The sequence below is a fragment of the Camelus ferus genome, chromosome 5 (genome assembly GCF_009834535.1).
Source record: "Camelus ferus isolate YT-003-E chromosome 5, BCGSAC_Cfer_1.0, whole genome shotgun sequence".
NCBI lineage: Eukaryota > Metazoa > Chordata > Mammalia > Artiodactyla > Camelidae > Camelus > Camelus ferus.
Window position 1 is genome coordinate 34,878,363 of NC_045700.1, and position 25,989 is coordinate 34,904,351.

Consider the following 25,989-nt stretch of genomic DNA (forward strand, 5'->3'; position numbering starts at 1 on the left):
CCGATGTTCTAGACCCCTCCATATCTATGAGATTTTACTATCCAGCACCACCCACTGGTACCCCAGGTTTTGACCCAGGGATAGGCTGCAAAGAGGAAACTCTGGAACATTCTTCTTCCATAGTCTACTGGGTCGGGGAGGGCAGGTACTTCTTTCTTCCTTATGTGGCTGCAACTTCCCTTACAAGATGCTGCATCCCTCTCCTCCCTGCGCTCATATTCATTCTTTTCCCTTTCCAACACCATCAGTTGGATGGGGTGCAGAGACAGAAACTAGATTAACTGTAAGGGAAGGTCAAGGTCATCATACCAACATTCCAAAACATTGTCCTTCCGAGGACTGCTGCATTAACCTGTCATAAAGGTTAGAGGCTTGACTATGCTCCTAGTCAGTGCACATTTGTTGAGCACCTAAAGTTTCAAGCCCTCCACCCATTGCTAGAAAGGACCCAATCTGTTTCTCTCCCTTTTCTTGTCCCCTCCCCAAGCTGAAAAACATAGTTTCCCAATCACCCCATTGAATCTACTTCAGTAGTTTTAGAGGAAATACTTGCAACAGAAGCAGTCCTTTCTTGAATAACTTACATTTTTCTAAACTATTAATTGTATATAACACTTATCACCCATCAAACTTCATGATTACCTATTTAGTTTCCTGTCTTCCCCTTCAGAATATAGTCTACTTGAGAGCAGAAATTATCTGGCTCACTGCTGTATTCTTAGGACACAGAATTGCCCCTGACAGAAGGTAGATACTCAAATATTTTTGAATGAAAAAACATGTGAATTATACCTCACAGTATGACTTTGATGCTTAAAAAACAAACAAAACTCCTTGCCTCCCAGGGGTGAAGATAGAGAAGTTCAAAGGAGATGAAGGCTGTAGAGGCTCCCTCTTAACTGCCTTCGTGAGGAGAATGAGGGGACAAAGTTGTAAAAGAACATAGAATCCCACCTGCATCATAGATTCAAAAAACCAAAACTTTGAGAAGTTAGATGATGACCCATTGCTGGCAGAGAAGTACATAAGCCCATATGCCCTGTTTTCCAAATTCCAGGTTTTCACCCATTCTTTTCTTGATTATAACTACTGCAACCAAGATTAATTTCTGAAACTCATTAATTGACCTAAAATTTTAAGTTATCAACTTCTAGAGGTGTCTTTATTTTTTCAAGTAAAATAATTCAGTTGTGGAAATTACTTAAGTTTTTGTTTGGAATTAACTGGAATCTTTCCTTAAGTATGTCTCGCCCTAGCACCTTTAAGCTGCACAGTATCTTAAATTAGGTTTTTTTCCTTAGAAAATAAAACTGGCAAATAAAATTTCTGAAGATTTATTTCAAATGAAATAATGCATAGAAAACAAATCCTAAGCCATGATGTATTCTGTGCTAGTGAGGCGTTGCTACTGTTACCATAATCAGCAATCCTCAAAAAACTTTGCAGTAAAGTTTTCTTTCTCACCCTGCCAAGAGTGTGAGATTATATAAGATTTGGAAATCACCTAATGTTTAGTTATTTAATGAAATAGCATAGATTTCACATTATGGTGAAGTGATAGGAACCTCTACAACCTCATCAGATGGAAAGTAATGGCTCTGAAAATGCAGGAGAAGGGATAAAGGGGGAATCAATGGAATTGTCTTTGCAGTAGTAATTACAGATGGTGAAGTGCTGATGTGGTTTTAAGAAATTTTGAGTGGGGATTTTACATGAGGGCAAACTGAATATCAGGGTAGCTAACCTGAGGAGAAACAAGTCTTGATAAGTTCCTGGTATTTTCTTGCCACAGAACATTACTTAAACATGTTTCATCCAACAATCTCCTGATTTTATGTAAATGAACAAAGTCGATGCAACACAAACAGCCCAAGTTCAGTGCTGATGTTTGAGACAAATCAACATTGAAGTTCACTTTGTTTGTTGCCTCCCCTCTGCATTTTGTTTGAATATGACACAGATCGGAGCAGGGGCAAGAGTAGCTAGGGTAAGCATGCCATTTCATTTCTCTGAGCCTCGGTTTTCTCAGCTGTCAAATGAAGCAGACAGATGGTCAAAGATCACAAACTCCAATGATCACAGGGACCTGGCATGTATTTGTGTGAAGCTTGCCTGGAGGGTTAAGATAATAGGGTATTATTGAGAACCGTGGTTATCCAGATCATGTACATCCTTCCTTAAAGCTGTCACATTCAAAATGTTTAAAACCTCACTGTCCCTAGGGCCTGGGTTTCATTGGCAGGCCTCTGGCTGGCTGCCTCTGGAGTGAAAAATTGTATTCCATGAACCTGTGTCTTTTCTTCTAGGAAACTGCTTTTGACGTTCACCTGTGCAAGTATGACTGCATCTCAGCTCCAAATTTGCCCTTTTTGCTTGCTCGGTGAAAATGGAGGTGGGACCTTCAGAGAGTTTTCCTATGCCAGCTGGCACAAGGTTCAGCTGTGTCAGTATGTGGTGCTGGAGAGACACTGCAGGAGGAAGAAGTTTGCTTCCTGATTCCAGTGAGCTCGCTTGGGAGCTCTTGCACTGTGGGCAGTGTCCAGTTCCTGCAAGTGCAGCTTCTCCAGCACCTTGCTCCTGCAGGACAGGTGACTCCTCAAGCATTTGGCTCCCACACTGCATGCAACATCTCCACTGCCAGCTACTGCAGTGCAGTGATTGCTTCTGTGCCCAGGGCAGCACTGAGGGCGACTTCTCAAGCATATGGCTCCTGCAGCCTGGCAGCTTCTCCAGTGTCCAGTTTTGGCAGGATGTGCAGCTTCTCTAGCACCCAGCTCCTGCAGCATGGATGGCTTCTTAAGCATCTGTCTACTGCAGTGCACTCAGCTTCTCTATTGCCCTGGATCCTGCAGTGCACTGGGGCCAGCAATTTCTCCTGAAAGCCTTTGGGCATTTCTGTAGTGTAGTACCTCACTGAGACACCTCCCGGTGAACAGCTTTCTCTAACAGCCTAGCAAGTTCCACTGGTGTGGCACTACAGTGACTTCTCTGGCATGCCGCGAGCCACAGCCATGCCCTCCAACAAGGTCTGGGTCTCAGCCTTGGTGGGGGGACTCTTTCTTGGCTGCTCTATCTCAGCCCTAAGGGCAGTGGCTGATCCTTACAGCTGCTGTTTCTATATTCTTTAGGGTTCTCTTCACTTCTTACTAGTTAATCTCTTGTTACTCTAGTCTCTTCTTAGAGTTAGCAGTTCTTTATATTGTAATATAAAGAATTTGTTCAAATTACTGTGTGGTTTTGGTTTCATGAATGGACCCAAGTTGAACTACCCTGGAGCTCTCAGCAGCTCTCCCATTTGTGTTGGTGTCATTCAGATAGGACATCCCTACCCACTCCAGATAAGGCATTCCTACCTAGACATCAGACGTGCCTTGAATATATGCTCAGATCTCTTGCCCTGAGTAAAGAATCCAATCCCACTGAACAGATGAGATACCAGAGAACAAGAAAAGTTATACGATTTTTTTTTTATAGTCACGAAGTCAGTTAATTACAGAGCTGGGACAAGAACTGTAGTATTCTGACTCTCAATCCTTTGTTCCTTCCTTTCTGCCGTGCTGACCTTTTTTCACCAAAAATATTAATTAAGCAACTATTTGCATAGGGCCCTATAAGATACACAAATTATAAAAATTTGATCCTAGGTATGCTTCCCAGGCAGAGTGAGCAGGGACTGGGGAAAGAGTGTGGAATTTGGGATCAGAGAGGAATGGGCTGGTCATCACCTGAGGGACCTGGGGCAAACAGACGAACATTGTTGTAAAATGGAAATATCTACATTAGAGTGTTGTCAAGAGGAAACAAGATCACACACATGAAGCACTTGCCATCATTAGACACATTTAGGGGAAGCAGACAAATAAAAAGGCAATTAAATTATGCTGAATTCATTTCATTTCACTCAATTATGTTTCCCATTTGCACATTTCTCCCATGTGTATTTTTCTAAGATGATGAAAGGGCACGGACACAATTATGTAATTTTACACTAAGATAAAATTGGAGATACTACACATCTTCAAGAAAGAGGGCACTTTGGGCACATGTACATGTTTATAAGGCTTCATTTTTACCCCCTTAGCTTTGAGGTGTAATTGACAAATAAGGACTGTATATATTGTTTTGATATATGTATACGTTGGGAAATAATCACCATAATCAAACTAATTAAAATATTCATAACTTCACATAATTAACTTTCCCTTCCTTCCTTCCTTCCCTTTTTCTCTAGGTGTGGTAAGAATACAAGATTTACCATCTTAGCAAATTTCAAGTATATAATCCAGTATTGTTAACTGCAGTCACATTGCTGTAGGTTAGATATCTGAAACTTACTCATCTTGCATAACTGAAACTTTGAACCCTTTTACCAACACCTTCCCATTACTCCTCCCCCAGCCCCTGGCAGTCACCATTCTTCTTCTTTGAGTTTGACTATTTTATATTCCACAGTGTAAGTGAGATCCTGTAATATTTGTCTTTCTGTGCCTGGTGTATTTCACTTAGCACAATGTCTTTAAGGTTCATTCACACTGACACAAGTGGTAGGATTTCTTTCTTTTTTAAGACTGAATAATATTCCGTTGTACATGTACACCACATTTTCTTTCTCCATTCATCTGTTACTGGCCATGTAGATTGTTTCCATCTCTTGGCTACTGAGAGTCATGCTGCAAAGAACATGAGAGTGCCGATATCCCTCTGTATCTTTTCCCGATCCTGGTTCTATTTCCTTTAGATATAAACCCAGAATCCCACATATATTTTAAGAAAAAGAATTGCAGGAGAGACTTGCATCCTTACCTGCCACTTTTTCTGCTCTCCAGTGATGAGTGTGCCTCTAGCAGAGAAAGGCTAAATGAGTTGGAATGAGGTAGTCATTGAGAGAGGGGTGCACACATGCTGCCTGATTCATTGTTCTTTCACATAATCAGCGTGGATAAATGGAAAGTTAACTGCAGTCAGAGAAAGGTATCACAGGTACCACTTTCCGGTCTGTCAGGCACCGTTTGCACAGAGACATTGAGGTCATTCAGTGCAATCACCATTTGTGTTTGAAGTCTCTCTGGGGCAGAGCCTTGCTTAGATGTAATACATGCCACATAAACATGCCTGGCCTTAGCTCTCCAGGAATCCCTCTTTCTGAGCCTTCTTATTTGACTGAGAGATTTGAATTCCATGAACCACACATCATTTCACATTTCTTTATTTGCATGTTTCATAATTTATTTAAAAGAGTGTGTTAAGATGAGATAAGATAATAAATGGTATTAAGATAATTGCCATCCTTTATTATGTGCTAATGAACCAGTTATTTAATATATATTTTCTCATTTTATCTTTCCAGCACTCCATTATTGTAATTACTATCATTTCCACTTTATAGGAAACAACAACAACAACAAAAAAAAACCCCTAAAGTTTGGAGAGATTATGAGCTTGCCCAACAATACTTGAGTCTATTTGGCTTAAAAAGAATGATCTCGTCATTGCCTCTTTACTTGTAGATGCAGTCTACCTTATTTGCCTCTGTAGGTGCAATGTTTTTAGTCTACCATTTTGAAACAGAACAGCATCCACAGACTATGATAGAATTCTGCTTACTGTTTGCTTTTGCTTCCAGAGCCAAGAGTAAGGCTTTTCTCTGAATTCAATGACTTTCCGTTTATCCACACACTGATTATACTCAAGGACAATGCATCATTTGGTATATTGTTTGTCTATTTTATAAATCTTGATGCTCTCTTTCTTCAAGCTTATTAAAGCCATAGTTTTCTTTCCTGGCTAGCTCAAGTCAAAACTTGCCAAACTTTGCAAATTTTTTTTTCTCTACTTTGAAACAGAACTGTGACACTTACCAAAATACCAGCCTCTGCATTTTGTTTGCCAGACTATGACCTCATTGGTGTTTGAATGAAGAAATGATTAAAGCAAAGACTTAGAGGATTAGAATCAGGCGGAATGTCTCCGGTCCTTGTTCCCCTGCCCCGTTCCTCACCCCGAGAAAGGCGAAAGACCAGGCTCCGACTAGAAGAGAGGGAGACGCCCAGTAACCCAGACTATTTGCTAGAAAACCACATGCTTTGGTATTTTTTTTAAGTTTTCACTAAAAGGCATTTACTTTAAAATATTTTCAAGTAAAATTTACTATGAATAATAGTAATATTCGGTGTGCCATGCCTTTGTCCTATTCTAAATGTTGATTTGCAGGGTTGTTACATCACAAACGAGTTAGAGATGTAAGAATCAAGTGTTACCAGGAAAATAAAGGAACAGACACATTCTCATAAAGTAACTCACAGAACATAACAGAATTGTGTGAAATGCTGATATCGGAAAAAAACATGATCATAAGTCCAAAAACTGCTTATGTCAATTCTTTAGTGCCTAACAGAGATGGAGGCTATTTTTAGTGCTTAATGAAAAGCAAGGCTTTTAAACAAACAAACAACAAACTTTTGTCCTGAGCCATATTCTTTGTAATGAACCATGTTTTTCTTTTGTCTGAGGACTGGGTCAATTCAAAAAAATCTAATTTTCACAGTCAATTATCTGTGCTTACTAAACAAAGCATGTGCAGGCAACATGGTAAACTGAGTGACATGGACATATCTCCTAAAGTAAACAAAAGGAATATTGTGCAAAAGTCAACACTGGGTGAACTTTAAGGAACGAAGATAACCTGAAGTTTCAGAAATGAAGAATGTCAGTGCATGAATTGACGTCATCATGGCCCAGTGAGGACCAGACCCTCATGCCAAGGCGCTGGGGTTTCACAGGACACACACACAGGGTCCCAGCCAGGAGGAGGGAGGACTTGGACCTCAAATTCCTGCTTTAGGCTGGGACATTGGAAATTCGGTAACTTCAGTGAAAGAGGATTAAACACTTAGATGACCAGTCTTGAAATGCAGAGGGAGTTTGTGCTTGTTGGCATATGTGGATAGAAAAACAGTTCCTAGTGAGAAACTGAGACAAAGTATGACATGCAGTCAAAGAATAACAATTCATGCTAGTCACCTGGTGCTGAAGTTATCAGGACAGGAAATTAATGTAATTCTGGTCCTAGACTGGGGATACTCTTGAAGCTCCTGGCAGAAGCAAACACAATACCACCACCCTAGGGACACTTGCCTAATCAATCTAGACTGGACACACATAGAAAATACAAGTATGGGCTCAAAAATTAAAATTACAGATAAAATGAGCAAACAATCCCTCCTGAGGGAAATCAGGAATCACCCCCAGGAACTTGAGATAATTTAACAGTCTGAAAGAAGTTATAAAATGGTTATGTTTAAAATGATTAAGTAGACAAAAGATGGAGTAGGAATATATAGAAACAATAGGAAACAATTTACAAAGAATAGGCCAATTTGAAAAGGTAACAATTAGAATATCTACAAATGAAAAAACAGTCCTTGAAAAAAAATCTCAGTGGATAGTGTATCAGTCATCTGTTGCTGCAGTAATGCTATTGCCTTGGACTGAGAGGTAAGCAACAAGGAATATTTATTCCTTACATGCCTGGGGTCAGCGGGGGCGGGTTAGGTGGTGCTGCTGCCCTTGGCTGCGTTTGCTCCCGGCGTCAGCTGGCTATTGGCTGATCTAAGCTGGCCTCAGCTGGCCTCATGGGCGTGACTAGGCTCTATTTTCCATGTTTCTCATCCTCCAGCAGATTAGTGGGCATATTCTTACAACAATGATAGAGCAAGAGCATGAACCACTGACATGCTGTCACTTCTGCCCTGTTTTCTTGATCAGAACAGTGACATGACCAAGCCCAGAGTCAAGGGCAGGGCGGATAACCGCATTCATGGTGAGAGGGCACTGCACTGCACAGTCATGTGGAATAGGGTACATAGGCTGGGAGATGTGAAGAAGTGAGGATGTTACTGCAACAGACTGCAGATGAGTGAAAGAGCTGGTTAAACACACCTACACAGACAATGAGCGAAGAAGAAAAACCTGAGAAAATGCCTCTGTTTGTAGCAGAGAAGCAAAGAGATAGGATATAAGAAAAAGTTAAGACATTAGGAGGACAGACTGAGATGGCCTGCTGTGGATCTAACAGCAGCGCCAGAAAGGACAGTAAATTCAAGGAAGAAATAGAATTCCCTGAGTTTATAACAGACCTACTTTCTCATAATTTGGAAGCACAATGAGCCCTGAGAAGAACTTTATTTTTTAAAAAGTCATACAGAAACGCCCTTTAGTAAAACTTGAGAATATAGAGAGAAAATCTCAAAGCCACAAGATAGAGTAGACTGATTACTTGCTAAAATACAACTCGTAAATGAAAGCAAACTTTTCACCAGCATCAGTAGGTTCCATAAGACAATGAACTAATATCCTGTGAGGATGGAGAGAAAGTAACCAGCAATCTGGAATTGTATTCCATACTACACATCACTACAACATGCAGGCACAATCAAGGCAGTCTTCAGACAAAAGCCCACGCTGAAGAACTATTATGTAATGTGCTTTAGAAAGAAAGAACTTAAACACGGAAGGAAGGAATAAGGTCTGAGAAGCAACAGTGATCAAAGACATTGGCAGATGTGGATAATTTAAATGATTATTAACTGAAAATACCACAATAATCATAACAATGACTAATGGGGGTGAGGGAAGGCCTGAAAACAGGGTAGATTAAGCTACTTCACATGGAAAATGTGAAGTAGTAACTGGAGTTAAAGAATTACAAGTTCCTTGTGTTATTTGGGAGAGGAGTCGAGGTATTAATTAACCATACATTTTGTTAAGTCAAGTATGCTTGTTAAAATGTAAGGTTAACCATTAAAAGAAGAGAAATAGAATGCATAACTTCAAAATCAACAGAGGGAGATAGAGTCTACTCACTCTGCAGAAGGCAGGAGAGAGGTGAAAAGAGCCACTATCTCTCTGTCTCTCTATGTATGTAATTAGAAACACAAAATAACCTGGAAGCAAATAAAAACACACCAGTCCTCACAATATTTGTCGAAGTATTAAACTCAAAAAATGCTTGAAGTTTTAATCATGAAGTATTTCAAACAAGTAGAAATGTGCAGCTGGAACCTCACTAATAATCAGGGAAATGCAAAATGCAACAAAGAGATACCATCTTAAGAGCATCACATGGTCAAAAGAATTATACAGCTAATGACACCAGATTTATTGCCGAGGATATGGGAAGTTAGGGCACATCATACACTGTTGGCACAAGTGTAACTTGGTACTTTATAAGGCAGTGTAAAAATACCTAGTAAAAGTGAATACAAGTGGACGTATGTCCTGATAATAGAGAAACTCTCATGTGCATACACAAGGAGATATACAGACAGATGCTCACAGGGAAAGACTGGAAGCAACCTAAAAATGTAAGGTATAAGGCAACCTAAAAAAAAGCGAGTTGTAAAGAGCATATACAGTATTCTCCCCTCCCCTCTAGATCGATCGATCTATCTATCTATCTATCTATCTATCTATCTATCTACCTATCTATGTAATTACTACACAAGCACACACACACACACACAAGCAGGTTTATAGTATGTACATATAATCTGCTCATGTAGTTTTAAAGCAGTTATAAGCACATACTTATAAGCGGAAGTTATAAAACGTGCCCTAGAAGGACATCCACCACCTCTGCGGAGAAAGCAAAAGTCACCTAAAGATAAGGAAGGTGTGTGTGTGTGTGGGGGGGGTTGTAATGGACTCATTTTTTAAAAATCTGTATTAAATATGGCAAACTGTTAGCGGCTGTAAAATCTGTGTGGCAGCTACACGGGCATTTGTTCCAGCTGCACATTTCTACTTGTTCGAAATATTTCATGATTAAAAATTCAAGGAATACTGACTAACATAAAATAGAGGAACACCCACAGGCGTCCAGCAGAGAATGAAACACAAAGCCAGGTGATGTGGTCGCAGGAACTGCACTTTTGGAAAGTCATGACATTCCTCAGGTGAGGCATTAACAGAAATGTAACTGTAATCATGATTATGTACTCAAGATTTCCTGTTTCTGTAGAAAAAAATTAATGTTTAACTCAATGGACTGCACTTAGCAGTGTTAGGAGAGCACTGTAAAACATGCCATTCTCTGTCCCTGAGCTAAACCCAAATTAGAATCAGTCAGCTTTGAAATTTCATGACTTCCTGGGCATGGACTTCACCACCTCCGTGATGTATTAGCATTATTTTCCCATCTGAGCCCTCTTGGGCTGCAGCAGGAATAACTTTGGTTTTTTGTGAGAGGCTAGGACTGAACATTCCTGGAGTTCCAAGGGAAACAGCCCCTCTCCCATTTCAGTGTGAGATTTGTGAAACTCACAGAGCTTCCTTCTAACTGAGAGTCTCATCTCCCAACGTTCTTCACGTTCTTCACGGGGCACTTTCGTCTGCTGCTGAGAAACAAATGCGGGCTTTGATCTCCGAGGCCCAAAGTCACTGGAATGATGAGGAGCCTCTCAGCCCTATGCCTTTTAACTCCCTTTTCAGGGATGGCTCTGGAGCAGACAGAACTTGCTGCAGGCAGGGTGTTGAACTGGACCCAGCTTTGGGGGTAAAATCATAGGGAAGCCTGAGATGAGTTCAACTATAAATTACAGTGGGTTTGAGGCACATTTTGAAAGTCAATTAAAATTTTGGCAATGAGATGATTTTAAAATCAGCTTGATGACTTGACTACCGCTTTTGGGGGGGGTAATTAGGTATATTTATTTATTTATTTTTATTTTAATGGAGGTACTGGGGATTCAACATGCTAAGAACACGCTTTACCACTAAGCTAAACCCTCCCCACTTTGATTACCATTTTAACGGGGCTGTTTTCTTCAGAGGCATCCACAGTACACACACCCACGATAGCTTAGCTTTGAGCTCCTTTCCCAAAACAGGATAAGATGTTGTAGAGAGATGCTCTTCACATCCCAATCCTCTGTCACCTTTAAGACACGTATCAAATTCCCTTCTCTTGTTGATGCCATTCTCCTTGGACTCTTGTCTTCTTTAAAGGACTGCAGCATTTAAAAATAGTGGTGAAACAGAGTGAGTTCTCACAGCTTTGTTGCTGGGCAGACCTAGGTGTGAATTCCAGTCTCGGATGACTCATTATAGGATCTCAGGCACCTCATTTAACCTCCCTGAGCTTCAATTTCCTCATCTGAAAATTGGGACAATAATAAGACCCATTTCAGAGGCTTGTGGTGAGGACTGAATGAGAGAGCCCAGAGTCTGGCCTGGCATAACGGTGAATCAATTACTGTTGTTACCAACTTCCTCTTCTCATTGTTCTCTCTGTGATTTTCCCTTGTCCTTCAGATTTCCATTCCAAGAGTGATTATTTTGAATTTAGAGAAAAGCATTTTCATTTTATTCCTGTCTGCTATTGATTCAAAATATCATGCATCATTTCCAATAAAATAGCTTTTTTTGAATTTTTCACTTGGTATTCTGTGCCTCACATTTCCTTTCCGCAAACAACATTAAGAACAGAAACAGTCTAAAAGTTGAAGTCAAGCACGTTCAGAAGTCACGTGGTTTCCGTCTTAAGTGCCTCTGTTGATCAAGCCACTTGAGGGACTGCTCCCCTTTGCGGGCTGTTAATTCACGGAGGCGCTGGTGTTGGTGTCAAGATCAGCCACTGGGGAAGAGGAAATTTAAGCTTTTGTCACACTGTGGGAGTTGTGTTCCCAGAAAGAAAGGCCAATGAAGCAGCCAGGGCAGTTGTAAGGCTAAGTCCTCTCCATTTGGAGATTGCCGGAAGAAGGAGCCTGAGAACAAGGACCATTCTTTAATGTCTTTTATGCAACTTCACCCATGAACAAGCTTTGGACATAGTACGTGCTTGCTAGTCACTTGCTGAGTGATCAGTGTGACACCTCCCATAGAGAGAGTCACCTCAAAACAGACTGTTACGGACTAAATGTGTCTCCTCAAAATTCATGTTAAAATCCTAAACAGCAAGGTGATGGTATTGGGGTAAGTAAGTCACAAGGGTGGAGCCCTTATGAATGGGCTTAGTGCCCTTATTAAAGAGACCCCAGAGAGCTCTTTGCCTCTTTCCACCGGGCTAGGACGCAGGGAGAAGATGTGGTCTATGAACCAGGAAGCAGTCTTTCGCCAGGCACTGATCTGCAGACACCTTGACCTTGGACTTCCCAGCCTCCAGAACTGTGAGAAATAAATGTTTGTTTTCTAAGTTAGTCTGGGGTATTCTGTTGTAGCACTCTGAACAGACTGAAAAACAGACCCTATCAAGGAGGGCTGATGACAGTCAAATCCTCCATCTCCCCTAAAAAAAGCCCTAAAAATAAATGTCCATACCACACGAATGGTGTTCTTTTATTTATTCTTTATAATCACGGCCCAAAGAGAAATTCCTGGCTAAATATACTTTAAATATGAGAAAATATGATTCTGTAAGGAAAAAACAGATCAATGCAATTTTGTAAATCAAGAGAAGTTATTTTCATAGAGAGAATTTCAACTTTATAAAGATTCCAGATGTCAGTGCTCTGTGGGTCCTGGAAAATATGTCATTGTTTTGTATTTGTAATCTCATACACAATGACTGAACTTTAAAAACAGGACCGCAGTAACTCTAGCACCCCCCCGGGACTGAAAGCAGGAGGCTGCAGTCCTGTGCGGGGACTGGGGGATGCTGTCATCCTGCCCGTGGTCTCAGCATGGTTCAGCCTTCACCAGAGTCCCCTGCACGGGGCCCTGCTCACAGCAAAGGCTTCATCTGCTGCCCCTCCACGTGGTCCTGTCTGGAAGAGTCTCACGCAGACCGAGTATAGTGTTCTAACAAAACTGTGGAGGGAGAAGTGGTCTAAAAAAGAGAAACACAAACACTGTGGTGCTGCTGGCGTTTGTGCTAGGAGGTCGATTCTTACTTCTTCTAATTGTAGTGGAGCTAGTCCTTGTGAAACAGACTGCTGAGCTCTCTTCTCCGTTCTGGGTGCACGGCTATTTTCACAGTCGATGTTCCCACCTACCTGCTGGGGGATGGGAATCGGAGTAGGAAATTCTGATGCTTTGATTAGGAATTTTGAGTTCCTAGTCAGGCAATGTGGAAAAAAGAAAAATATTTTTTAAATGTTTATGTTTCTAGTAACATACCAAAAGCTAGGTCTGCGGAATTTGAACACGGAGATTGCTAGAAGTCAGGGAGAATTCAGAGTATAAGGGTATTTCACATCAGACAGGGAGGAGAGGTACAAAGAAGGCCTCGCCTTCTAGTTATGAGAATGAGAGGGCAAGAGAGTAGGGCAAGAAGGTCAGACAAGGGTCCCTGGTCACCATCCACCTCCATGGGGATAAAATTGAAGGGAGAGAGTGCTATATAAATATCCAACTAGACACAGGTCAGCCTGAGAACACTGAAACCCAAGGCCCGCATCCTTCAATGCAGCTAACCCAGGGGAGGTTGCAAGTCTCTAGGAGAAATTCCATACTCAGAATGGGCCCGAATCCAATGCTGGGTGGGGCAATTAATACAGCAAAGATGGAGAGAAAGGAATCAGGAGAGACAGCCAGAGACCACATCAGTGGCTCCCCAAAGCCTAGATCTGGCACACAGGGGCTCCTGAAAGTTCCTGAGTGCTCTCACAAGGGATCCAGAGGTTCTCAGATGCTGGTGAGCTGTCAGAGGCGGGGAGACTGAACAGCAAGGCCACAAGGGGAGGGGTCTTTGAGGCTGGGGACAAAGAGTAGAGGCAACAGACTTCAGAGATGGGTACATGATGTTCCATTAGCACCAGATGGAACTAGCTGCATCTCAGGGGCCCCATTCAGGGACTTACAGACCAACCCAGGTAGCCACAGTTTCCTCACAAGGACAAGGCGGACAATGCCTCACTTGCCACTGCCAAAGGACAAGGAACTGAGCACACCAATCCAGGAGCCCTCCTCTTTCCCACTGCCAAGAAATCAAGTCAGTCCCTCCCACCCACTCCATCCAGTAGATATCATTTCAGATAGAAGCAGTGGGCAGAGGCAGGAAGTAAGAGAGACTGAGCATACGTCTGAAGGAGAACAGGTCGTCTAAATGAGAAGATTTAAACCAAAGTCATGAAGATGCTGTTGACTGGCAAGTTTAAAGTCACCACCCTCTGCCCCAACTTCCAGGCCAATGGGCACCATGAGAAAGATTAGATGGATAGTGGAAAATAAGGTACATTATCTTTGCACATATGTGTAAAAATGTTAAGCTGCAACACATCTACACTCTAAAGGAAACAGTTGTGTATTTTTTAATACTTCCCTTCCAAAAAAGATCTGAAGCAACTACAATCTATGTATTGGAAAATAAACACTAAAGGAAAGATCCAAAGATTCAGTAAGTTTTAGTTGTTAGGCATAAGAGTAGAATGATGAAGATTCACTTAATACACGTGTTTCAACCTATAGAAGGTTAGTATGAGACGGATGATAAGTTGCACCTTCTCTGTTCATGGAATGTCAATATTTTTAGGGACGAAATCAGAGAAGCAAGAACGGTCCTAGTCACAGCTGCATCTCTAGCACTTCCTAGACTTCCCAGAGCAGAGTGTATGTTCAGTAAATATTTGCTGAATGAATAAAAGAAAAAATAAACTGCTTAGCATCAGAATGGATAACAAGACATTTTTGAGCTCTTTCAAGCCATCGATGGTGCTATGGGCCAAATGGTGGAGCGGAGGATCTGGCACGGCAGGAGGAAGGGACTCTCTGTTACCCTATTCCCATCCTGAGAGACCTGTGCAGAAAGAGGGGAAACAGAAGGGAGTGGATGCGGGAACTTTGCTGTGTGTTGTCATCCCTATCTCCCAGGCTATGAGGTTGGTGCCGCGGTGTGTGTGTGTGTGTGTGTGTGTGTGTACGTGCATGTGCGCGAGATTGTTTCTTGGGCAGGGGTGATTGCTGTACCTCAGGTAAACTGATATGACCTTTAGTGGGTACCTCATGTAGAGGCCCCCTAAGAGCAGAGGCTCTGGGCCAGGGCAGAAGGGCTTGGTCTGGGAGGAAGGAACAGCACGGCCTCTGGGAGGCAGGCCTAGTCCAGTGGGCCTGGAGGCCATTTGATCTCAAATTAGACTTTACACACATATACCCGTAACTCGCTGATTGCACTGGAAGAAAGGGAAGAATGTTAGTTACCTTTGAACTGGGTTCCATTAAACTTACAGTGTGTGATGTATTAAGCAATGTTTTAATAGGCCCTACAATGTCTTGTGACTAACACAACTTGACTATTGTTTATTAAAAGAGTTAAGATGCCAGTTCATAAAATGTCAATGTTTAAAGTGCATTCCAATTTGTATAAGCCTGTTTGACCTTTCTTTATTTTTCAAAATACCAGAATCTAAAAAACTGAAAGCCACCAAGGCCCTGTCTGAGATGACCTGGTGCAAATACATACAAGTTAAACCACATAGAGCTACTAACAGTTCTCTCAATGTGATGCTTTTTTTGGTCACCTCTGTGCATTTTACACGTTGTTCCCTGGGTAGGGAGCACAGTCTTCTCACGTTCACCCCGCTTCCACCCTCAGCAATATTTTGGAGAACTGACTACATCTTTCTTCAAGAGTCAACCCAGGTATCATATCCTCCCAGAAGGCCCTGCAACTCCCAGCCTGGGTCCGGGGCCTCTTCTTTGAGTTTTCATAGCTCCTGCCATGTTCTTTACCACCCATCTCTCTTCCCCACTATAGTGAAATTCCTTTAGGGAAGACATCACCTATCTCATCCTCTTTGTGTTCTCAGCATTTGACACAGAGCCAGACACTGGGCAGATGCAAGGTCCTTACAGCACGATTATGGGAGCCCCAAATCCCTAGTTATGCCCCTCTCCCCAGTGTGATGGGACCACTGTTGTAGGGGGTGGGTATGGTCCTAAGTCTACATGAGTAATTATCACAGATTTGGGAGAAAGAGTATCAACAGGAGAGAGACCCAAATGCCACTCAGTTACGCGCTGGGACTCTGATTTCTTTTTTTCCAATATTAGAGGTTCAGGGGCAAAATTAAGGCAGAGAGAAATTTTTTTATGAGCGCAAGAGTATGAAAATGCTGGCACTGTGGAGGAAGACGTTAGGAAGTGAAATGTTTTGTCTCAGGCCAGACACTGCAGGGCATGGATTTGGTGGAGCTGCTGCAACCCCGCTGATCTCAAAGCAGTGCTGAGTCATAGGCTCTTCCTGGCACTCGGCCTTTGACTACAAAACACCCAGCAATGGCACGAGTTTGCTTTGTGAGTGCTTTCTAAAATGAAAACTTTTCCTCTTCTTGTTCAAGTGACTGGCCTTTTGCAATACAATCAATGACAAAAACAATGATTGAGGAACTACCTCTCATTAAGAGTAGGACTGAGTCTTAAAAAGACTGAAAACTAGGGAAAATAATCTAAGACTTCCCAGAAGACATGAATTAGTCCTCTGCTTTCATAGATTCTACAAGACTACTCTGCATTCCACCTTGTCAATGACCACCTTTCATAACATCCTGGGCTTTGTCATACCGGGTCCACAAATCTTTGCTGGCACTCCCTGGCACTTCTAGAGATCAAGATTATTGCTGACAGAATTTGCACTGGAAAGCAACATGTCAATTAGTCTAATTAATTCACTGGAGGAAATAATTGTCTAACACTGATCTAATTAGCTAACACTGTCACCTGTCAGAGCTACAGGTCAATGCCAGACTGGCATTGGGTGGTCCTCTTCATTATACCCTAACAATAAATAGAGAGACACAGCATGGAATGCCAAATAAAAGTGTGAAGGTCCCAGCAGTGGTAAGCGGGCATAATGAATCTCAGAACTGTCAGCAGTTGTTGGGAAGGAGCAGCAGGTGGCCCACTTTGAGGTGGCTCAAAGGTGGGTCACTTTTAGGTAAGAGACACATGTCTTGTGATAAACTATAAACAGGAGCTACTGTCCCAAGTTACAAGCAACACACACATGTTCAGTCTTATTCTGTCTCAAAGTCGTCATTGCCTTTCCCAAGTTCAGTTTCCTTGGAGATTTTTGGATACCTAGGGCAAGGTGACAAATGTCCATTTGTTGGTAGCAATGGCAAGATTTAGGCTGCTACCTGGGTTCCATATTTATTCTCTTTCCTTCTTGATCTATAATCTTTGCTAGCTGATCAAGATGAACTGAAGGAAGCTGGCATAGATTTCAAGGGGTTTGTCCACAATGACTGTCACCAGGAAGACGAGTCTCTTCCACCATGGAGACCCCAATTAAGACATGGGCATTTGATTCTTCACTGTTATGCACATTCTTACAAAGAAATTCATGCATGTTATGAAATGCCTTTATCTGCTGCTGTTTGGGCATTTATGGACATTTAATGCTCTGATTTCCCTGAAAGCCATGAGGCTAATATTCTTGATGCTCTCACCAGCATAGAACTTTGGTTGATTGCCTTTGGAGCCGGGGCAAAAGAGAAACAGGGTGAAGTTCCTCTAAAGTCTTTTAGATTTTTCTGTTCCTAGAAGTGCGAAGTGAGAAGCAACAGCAAACATAGTAAATTCCTGGATTTCTTAACAGAGACCCTGTTTTCTGAAAGTACTAGTATGTATTTTGTTATTCTACCTAGGTTGATCTCTGACAGCTGCTTCATTGGATTTTGCAGGCAGCCTTGGGTTTAGCCAAATAAAGAGGCCCCAGGAAACAAGTTTTGTTTAATTATCAGACTTTCTGTGTGAATTTGATGGTCAAAGTTCAGATGAAGGGGTGTTCTGAGGTCCTGACTGTGTTTTTTTCTCACTTGTGATCACAAAGAATGAAAACAAGTTGGTGACAGGTAGGATGAGGTGAGAAAATGAAATATTTCGGAACTGAAAGTTTTCACATGTACTGGACACATTTTGAGACCACCTGGTAGATTTGTTATGGAAATCAATAGAGGACTTGCAACCACATAGAGTTGTCTCAAAGTAAATAAGTCTGTGTGCTACCCCAGACCCATGCTGGGACCAAGGCCAGATGTAAGGAAAGGGTGCCCTGGTCAAAAGTTAACAAGCCAAACAACCTATCCTATTAAAGAGGTAGGATGCCACACCTTCAAGGGAACCTATCTTCTTGGGGAAGTGTTGCTCTGACAGCTGAGCTGCAGTATAAAAGGCCATGTCAGGGAGAATATTTTTGAATTGATAAGAGAGTTTAGAATGCTAAGGGGAAAGTTCCTTCAGCAACTTCGGAAGAAAACTTAAGTTTTAAGAGAGATTATCATTCAGCCTTGTCATTCGACTATGATTTGATCTATGATTTAATAGCATATCACAGTGTTTTTTCTTTCCTGACATCAACTTAAGAGTGACTATCCTCATAAAACAAAGTATGGCTTCAATTTTCCCTGCTTCCAGTACACCCATGAGATCTGACAGGAATACATATGTTGGGTGAGTAATTTTGATTTTTCATTGGCTTTGATGACATGGAGGTTCTTTGGATTTTATATTAAATGTTCAGAAGACGGACCTCTACAGTTATGTGTTTCTTAAGTTTAAAGATGATATACTTGGAACACAGCTCAGAATGCAAAACAAAATAAAAACAATGCTAATTTTCTTCTCAATGGTATTTTCATTCCTTAGTTCTTGGGAGGGGTTGGCTCATCTAAGAAAGTAGGGCGATATGTCAATTATATCTCAGTAAAAGGGAAAAAAGTGTCGCAAAGGAAGTCACTAAAAATAGGTAAAAGTTTAATCAACCTGCATGAATGAACAGAGTCACAGTTCAACCTAGAATTCAGCCTGGAGCTCAGCCTTTAATTCCAAGACCATGGGCTGTATGTATCTGAGAAATAATTAAAGGGCCCTCCCAGTGTCTAAGAGAGATTTAACTGTGTTGCAGCATATTACAAAGTGATTTCATATGCTTTGTGATGGACTTTACATAGAATTCACTTCTAAAGTACCGTGTAGGTTATTCATCTCAGGGGTAGACATAAATCTGCTGAAGCTATCTGCAAATTTAGCTCCAATTCTTGCCCCAGGTTCACAGAACATAATAGAGCATTAATCTTCATGAGGCTTAAAGAATTTTTCCAAGTTCCCTCTGGTTTTCTGCGAGTTGTGTGAAATGTCTGGCTTAGAGCCTCCATCAGGTCAGCATTTCAGAAAATGCTCCACTTACCCATCCCAAAAAGAGGTAGCTTACTACTGTGTTCATTTCTTCAGGGAAGCCAAGGAGAGAGAAAAGGAAACATTATGAAGGTGAAGGTAATGGTAAAATGGAAAGACTTCTCAGCCAGCATGTTACTTTGGTTACTGTTATTTTAATACTGACCATGCTATGTAGCTTGTCAAGTTTTGCTAAAAGACTTTATTCTCAACCCTATTTTTGGCTCATGTTTTAGGGGCAAAAATGCAAAACAAGGTAGAAGAGAAAACAGTAAATGCAAGTCTATTTAATAGAAATTATATGTTTTGGAAAGGCTGAAGTATTGCAATTATCTGATTCACACTGGGTTGAATTTGGCATGATATCCCAAATTAGTCTTTCCTTTGGTCACTGGTGGAGTGCTTCTTGGTGAGCCCAATGGAATAAAAATCTTCTACAGACATCCTCTTGCCCCTATGTTTTGACCAAGGGATCATTAGACATTGGGATAGACATCAAGGAAAACTAAAGAATGAATTAAGAGGAATATTATAATTAATGCAAGAGAATATAATTAATGGTTATGCTAGTTTGAGAATTCCTTCTTGAAGATAGGAGAGGTGGAGTAGATTGATGATTTTACAAATACAAAGGCCCACAGATCTCCTTGACCAACTGAATTAGAATTTCTAGGAGTTGGGCCCAGGTAGTGGTACTTTTTAGAGCACCCCAGGTGATTCTGATATATAGAGTCTGACTCACTTGAGTAGATGAATGACAGTCTTTTATAGAATAATGATTCATGGATTCAGTTGGGAATCAGAAGGGAAATCTCCAGATAGTGAAAGCAGTTTGGGGAGAGTAAGACAGAAAGTGTAATACAAGTTGGAACAGAAAGTGGATGGCAGTGTTTCTTAAATTTAAAGTGCATAGGGATTAAATAAGAATTAGTTAAAATGCAGACTTTAATTCAGTAGGTCTAGGGTAGGGCCTGAGATTTCGCATTTCTAACAAGCTGTCCAGGTAAAGCTGCAGCTGCTGCTGGGTCACTGACTACAATTTGTGTAGCAAGAGATAGTGGGTAACGTCCTCTTGCCCTTCACCAAGAGAAGAAAGGAGATGTCTTTTTGTCCAATGCTTTGAGGCTTTGAGGCTTCCTCTGAAGTAGAAAGTATACTAACGTCACGGAGTGCTTTATTTTTGAAACTAGCTATGATCCACTAACTAATTAAGAATTTGTTACCCTAAATGTTTTTGAAATTAATAATATTTCTGTTCTACTTCCTGAACAGTTAAATTTAATTCAACAAATAGAATCTGTTAAGATTTAGGGACTAAGAAGGATATATGTGACAGCCTGCACTGAGGGAATTCATCATCTTCCTGGGGAGACAGAAAATTCACATGTGAAATGTTAAATAAATGTTTTAGGAGCACAGTGCAGGGTGGAAATCGTACTGACCAGAGAGGAAAGATGCTTGGAAAAGCCTTCACCCAGGAGGTGATATTTGAATTTGACCTTGAAGAACGAGTAGGATTATAATAGGGGGAAAATGGAGGGAAAGGGGAAGGATGCTTCAGGAACAAAGGCCTAAAGCTGGGGTTCTTAACTTTGCACATCAGATCATCCGGGAAGATTTACAAAAGAATTTCTAAGTCTAAATTAATTGGGGCCTGAGCACCGTTGTTTTCCGCACAGTTCCCTGGTAATATTAGTGCACAGTCAGGCTGAGTATAACTGGAGGTATAGAAAGATGCAAGTTTTCTGTTAAGATGTTAAGAATGTGATCCTTAAAAAAAAACAAAACAAAAGAATGCGATCCTTGAGCCAGCAACAGCAGCACCAATGAAAAGCTTTCTAGAAAAGCAAATTCTGACACACACACACACCCCTAACCTGTTGAGTCAGAATTTCTGGAAGAGGAGCCCTTGAAATGTCCAGTGATTCTCATGCTTGTTAAACTTTGAGACGCACTGGCCTATAGAATTGAGAGCTTCTATGGGACTCAGAGATGACATGCCCACCTACACTCAGACACGGGCATACATACCACCCCGTGGAAAGTTGAGGAGACAAAGAAGTGTGCAGAGATGAAGAGACAGCAGTGAGAAATATTTCCTCAGCAGGGTATATGGAAGGATCGCCACGGGAGCCAAAGGCCACTGGTGCAGGATGCAGCGCTCATGCAGTGGGGAAAGCGGCAGGAGGGCTGGCAGCCACGGCATCGCTAGACTGGATGGTGTGCCCAGGCTGTGCTGGGATGTCACACCTGAGATGAGTGGGAGTGAACAGGTGGCCACAGAACTGCCCTGGGTAATGATGTGATGGGCTGACATCAAGAATGGCTTTAGTGGGGAGGGTACAGCTCAGTGGCACAGTGCATGCTCAGTATGCATGAGGTCCAAGGTTCAATCTCCAGTACCTCCATTAAAAGTAAATAAATAAATAAATAAATAAATAAATAAATAAATAAATAAATAAATAAAACTAATTACCTCCCCCTAAAAAGTAATAAAATAAATTTTAAAAGAATGGTTTTAGAAGCTGTGGTGTATATATATATATATATATAAATATATATGTATATATACACACACACACACACATATATATTTATTTATATGTGTATATATGTGTATATATATTTATATGTGTGTGTGTATATATATAGAGAGAGAGAGAGAGAAAACTCAGCCATAAAAAAAGTGAAATAATGCCATTTGCAGCAGCATGGATGGACATAGAGATTATCATACAAAGTGAAGTAAGTCAGGCAGAGAAAGACAAATATCACTTATATGTAGAATCTAAAATATGGCACAAATTAACTTATTTAGAAAACAGAAACAGACTCACAGACATAGAAACAAACTTATGGTAACCAGTGGGTAAAATGGGGAGGGAGGGGTAAATTAGGAGTCTGGGATTTGCAGATACTAACCATTGTATATAAAATAGATAAACAAGGTCCTACTGTTTAGCACAGGGAACTATATTCAACATCTTATAATAACCTATAATGATAAAGATTATGAAAAAGAATATATATGTATAACGGAATCACTATGCTGTACACCAGAAAGTAACACAACATTGTAAATCACCTAAACTTCAATTAAAAAAAAATGGCTTTAAGGCTTTCTAGCTGTAGTCTTTTCTTTTTGGTAAGTTTGTCTTTCCATTGGCTTCTTAGTAAATCTACACATTCTCTTCCGGGCATCTGGTGGAAGAAGGCTGCTGGAACACTGAGTCTCTACACTGAAGTGTCCTCCTTCTTATCTTAGCTTCTGTTTTTAAGTCTTACTTTCCTTATTACAATAATTTTATATTCTTATGGTTTCACATGCTTACTGACATTAAGAATTTCACTGCACCACTTCCCCTTTCTCCAAGCTCTTCAGTCTCACTTCTTCTCCTTCATGCTTTCTCTTAAGCATCTCATTTTTTTATAAGCTCTAAATCCTATTTCTCCAGAACTCTGTGCCCATTTATTCTTTCTTTTTACGTATTATACTGTCATTCAGTCTCTCTAGGTTCGTACTCAGCTCTCTGCCTCCACCCCATCATCCTGCTTCATTTATTTCTTATCTTCTAATGAAAAAAGATCATTTCTAAGTATGTTGACAAAGAACTTCTTATTGGTCAGGTAGGCTCATGCTGTTTAAAATGTCAGTGGCTTCTCGCTCAATCCAAAACAGGCTGATGGAGTAAACGAGGGTGTCTGCTCTGCATAGCCATTCAGACAGAGAGAGGGAGAAATATATTTGAGGAGATACTATTATTTTTTAGGAGCCAGGCCTAGAAGTAGACGCATCACTCCCAGCCACATTCCATTGGCCAGAACTCAGTTATATGGCCTCATCTTACTGCAGGGGGAGCTGGGAATATGGTCCAGCAATGTGCCCCGGTGGGAAAAGACTGGGACTCTGATGAATGCACCACTTTCTTTGCCACACCCTACTTTCTCATGTCAGCCCCACTAAAGCTAGTACCTGTCAGGTCCTCCATGTTGGGAGGTGTAATAAGGAGAGCGAGTTATTCTATGCTGAGTGTACATCGGGAATGCTACACACATTAGCTCATTCAGGCCTCAGGGCAATCTTGTAAAGTAGCTATTATTTTCACTGTACCAATTTTACAGATGAGGAAAGTAAAGAACAAAGATACAATAATTCACCCAAGGTTGCACAATTAGTATATATGTAATTGAACTGGTAGTGGAATCAGGGCAGTCAGTTCCAGAGGTCGGTGGCTTATGTTACACAGACTCTCATGCAAAGAAAGTGACCATCAGGGCTGGACAGAAATGGATAGAAATGACTGTTCTGTAATCTACTGGTTGTATAATCTTGCACACGTTTCTCAACTTCTATAAGCCTTGGCTTCTTCATTTGTATATTGAATTATTAGTATTACTTACCTGATAGAATGTTACGGGATTAAATGAGGTAATGTATTTATTATATGCTGCCTTCATGACATTGTGGAATTTTCATGCTTAATGCTATGGCTGGCACACAGTAAATGCACAGCGAATATTAACCATTATTATCATTATTATACCACATTGCTTCCTTACAAATCAATTAATCCTAAGTGAAGGTTTGTGTCCAATATTTGGTATAGCGAAAGCCACTTCTTATAAGCGTAGACTAATATTTCCCTTTTGTGTACTAGCTCTTCAAATTCCTTTACACCATTTTTGTATTATTTTTTTCAGAAAATGTTTTGTTCATGTTGAAAATCCTTACCTGGATTCTATGGATGAAGATGTTCTCTATCACTTGGATTTAGGAACAAAAACACACAACCTACCAGCAATGTTTGGAGATGTAAAGGTAAAAGTATTTCTTTCCTGTTTAGGAAAAACAATTGTTTCTTCTGGTGATATTTCTCCTTATCTTCGTAACATAAACTTTACACATTTAGCTAGAGAAATGTCGGAGGTCCCAATAGGAACCAAAGCCACACTCAATTCTCTGAAACAATTAAGAATGTGTACATGATGAATAATCATTTCCACCTCAACAACATATAAAGTTTCCCAAACTAAATCTAATTCAGTCATGGTATTGGACTCCTCTGGTCCCTAGAGATAAATACAATTTTACTGGCAATACTGCTGGGTGTTCAGAATTCATTCTGATTCAGTTCACTGTTTAACATCTACATTTCTAGAAGAAACTCACTAATTCTCATTTTATGAAATTACTCAGTAAAACTAACAATACTATCGTATTCTATTTCTTAAAAATAACCATTATCCAATATGTCATAGTATTAAGATTTTTGTTATTTCATATGAAATATGAGAACATTGTTTATGGAATGCTGCTAGGAAAATTATACTTTTGTATTATTTATTTTATCTTAAATATATATGTTAATTATAAAAGTAGCTTATGTTCATTATTTGAAATTGGAAAAATAAAAAAAAGAACAATGATTTTTAAAAACACATCTAAAAAAACCCTACCATCTAGACACAGAAACCATCAGCCTGTTTTCTTTTCTTTCAATGCTTTTTAATAAATAGATTTTAAAATAGTTGGAGTCACATAACTTTACCCACTGTGTTTTTCATGTAACTTTATGTCATTAACATTTCTCCACATTATATTCTCTTTGAAACACATAATTTTTGGATGCCAAGAATTTGACATTGGTCTCTGCCATACACTATGTAGTCTACTACTGACTTTAATGTTGAAGTATTTTCTGTTATAAACAGCACTCAAGTGGATATTTTTGTACCTACATTTTTTTCACATTTAAGTCTATTTGCTTAAGATAATGTATGGAAATGGTCAAGGGAAATGAACTTTAAAAAATATTGTTTTCCAAATGGCCTACACCTATTTACAATCCCACCAGTAGAGAACTATGTAGTTTTCATTTGATTTTATCCACTCCTTTAGCAATTGCAAGAACAAAAATAAAATTCGCACATCCACTGTCTCAAATCTTCACATTCTCTCTTTTAGTGGATTTAACAGATAGTCATTTCCCCCATAAAACAACAAAATTGATTTCAGAGTGGTCAAAGGTGGTTAACAGGATATACCATATAGTGGCTGAGCTAGGACTTGGATCAAATTCTTCCAAGTACAATTTCCAGGGACTTGAGAAAGTCCCACTGCACTAGGTGGACTCTTAGAGTAACCATAACTGAGAGTAGTCCATCAATTGTCAGAGGGCATTGAAGAAAGGGGAGGAAGAAGAGGAGGATGTCAGCTAGAGGAAGGAGGAGGAGAAGCAAGGAAAAGAGAAAGAGAGGGAGGAGAGAAGAAATAAATCTATGACGTTCATCAACAGTAGGTGCTAAATTGCTTCCTCCCCCTGCCATCTCCCCTAGGGAATGAGGTGTGAAGACGTGGGCTGATCTGATCTGACCCACGGATTTCCCTATTCCCCTCCAGTCAGCTTTTCTTGGCCTCCCTCCATCTTCTGCTTCATCTTCTCAATGTAACCTCTCTCCCTCCTGCTGATTCTGATGTTCCTGCTCCAAGAGTAATTGATCAAGGCTGTCTTTGGTACTCATTAACCAGACTTCATCTGAATTCAAACGTTAGGTTTGAGGTTCATGCCTCACAATGATTTTCCCAGAATACTTACATAAAAATAACTCTGATTAATTTAAAGACCCATCATAATTTCTAATTAGTAACTAAAAGACTTGTGTTTTTGAGACAGAAGGTGATCTATTATCTACACATCTAGGTATTAGTCTGTCCTCTACCTGACTTGATTTTTATCAGCATTTATACTCTATCTGTCAAAACCACTATCCAACCTTATAAGCTCACAACCCACCTGGTTGTGGACCCTTTTTGTAGGTTCTCTTCTGGGTGAAAAATATACGCCCTGGTTTAGAACCCATTTTATTCTACTAGAGAGCAAC

The 25,989-nt window shown here is 40.5% G+C and overlaps 2 protein-coding genes across 10 annotated transcripts in view; one reads left to right on the forward strand and one right to left on the reverse strand.

The window, feature by feature from the left end:
- CCDC148 (coiled-coil domain containing 148) overlaps nt 1-25,989 on the reverse strand; it is a 308,196-nt gene that overhangs the window by 31,608 nt on the left and 250,599 nt on the right. The gene's annotated exons all lie outside the window — the stretch shown is intronic.
- The window catches only part of UPP2 (uridine phosphorylase 2), a 31,663-nt gene continuing 23,731 nt past the window's right edge, over nt 18,058-25,989 (forward strand). Inside the window, exons 1-2 of one of the 2 annotated variants that reach the window (XR_001364940.2) lie at nt 18,058-18,384; nt 23,809-23,926. Coding sequence is in view for 1 of the 2 variants with exons in the window: in XM_006176777.3 (XP_006176839.1) it covers nt 18,323-18,384; nt 23,809-23,926 (180 nt within the window). In the remaining variant the exon portion in view is untranslated. The remainder of the gene's footprint in view (nt 18,385-23,808; nt 23,927-25,989) is intronic. The other variant, XM_006176777.3, reaches the window with a different exon arrangement.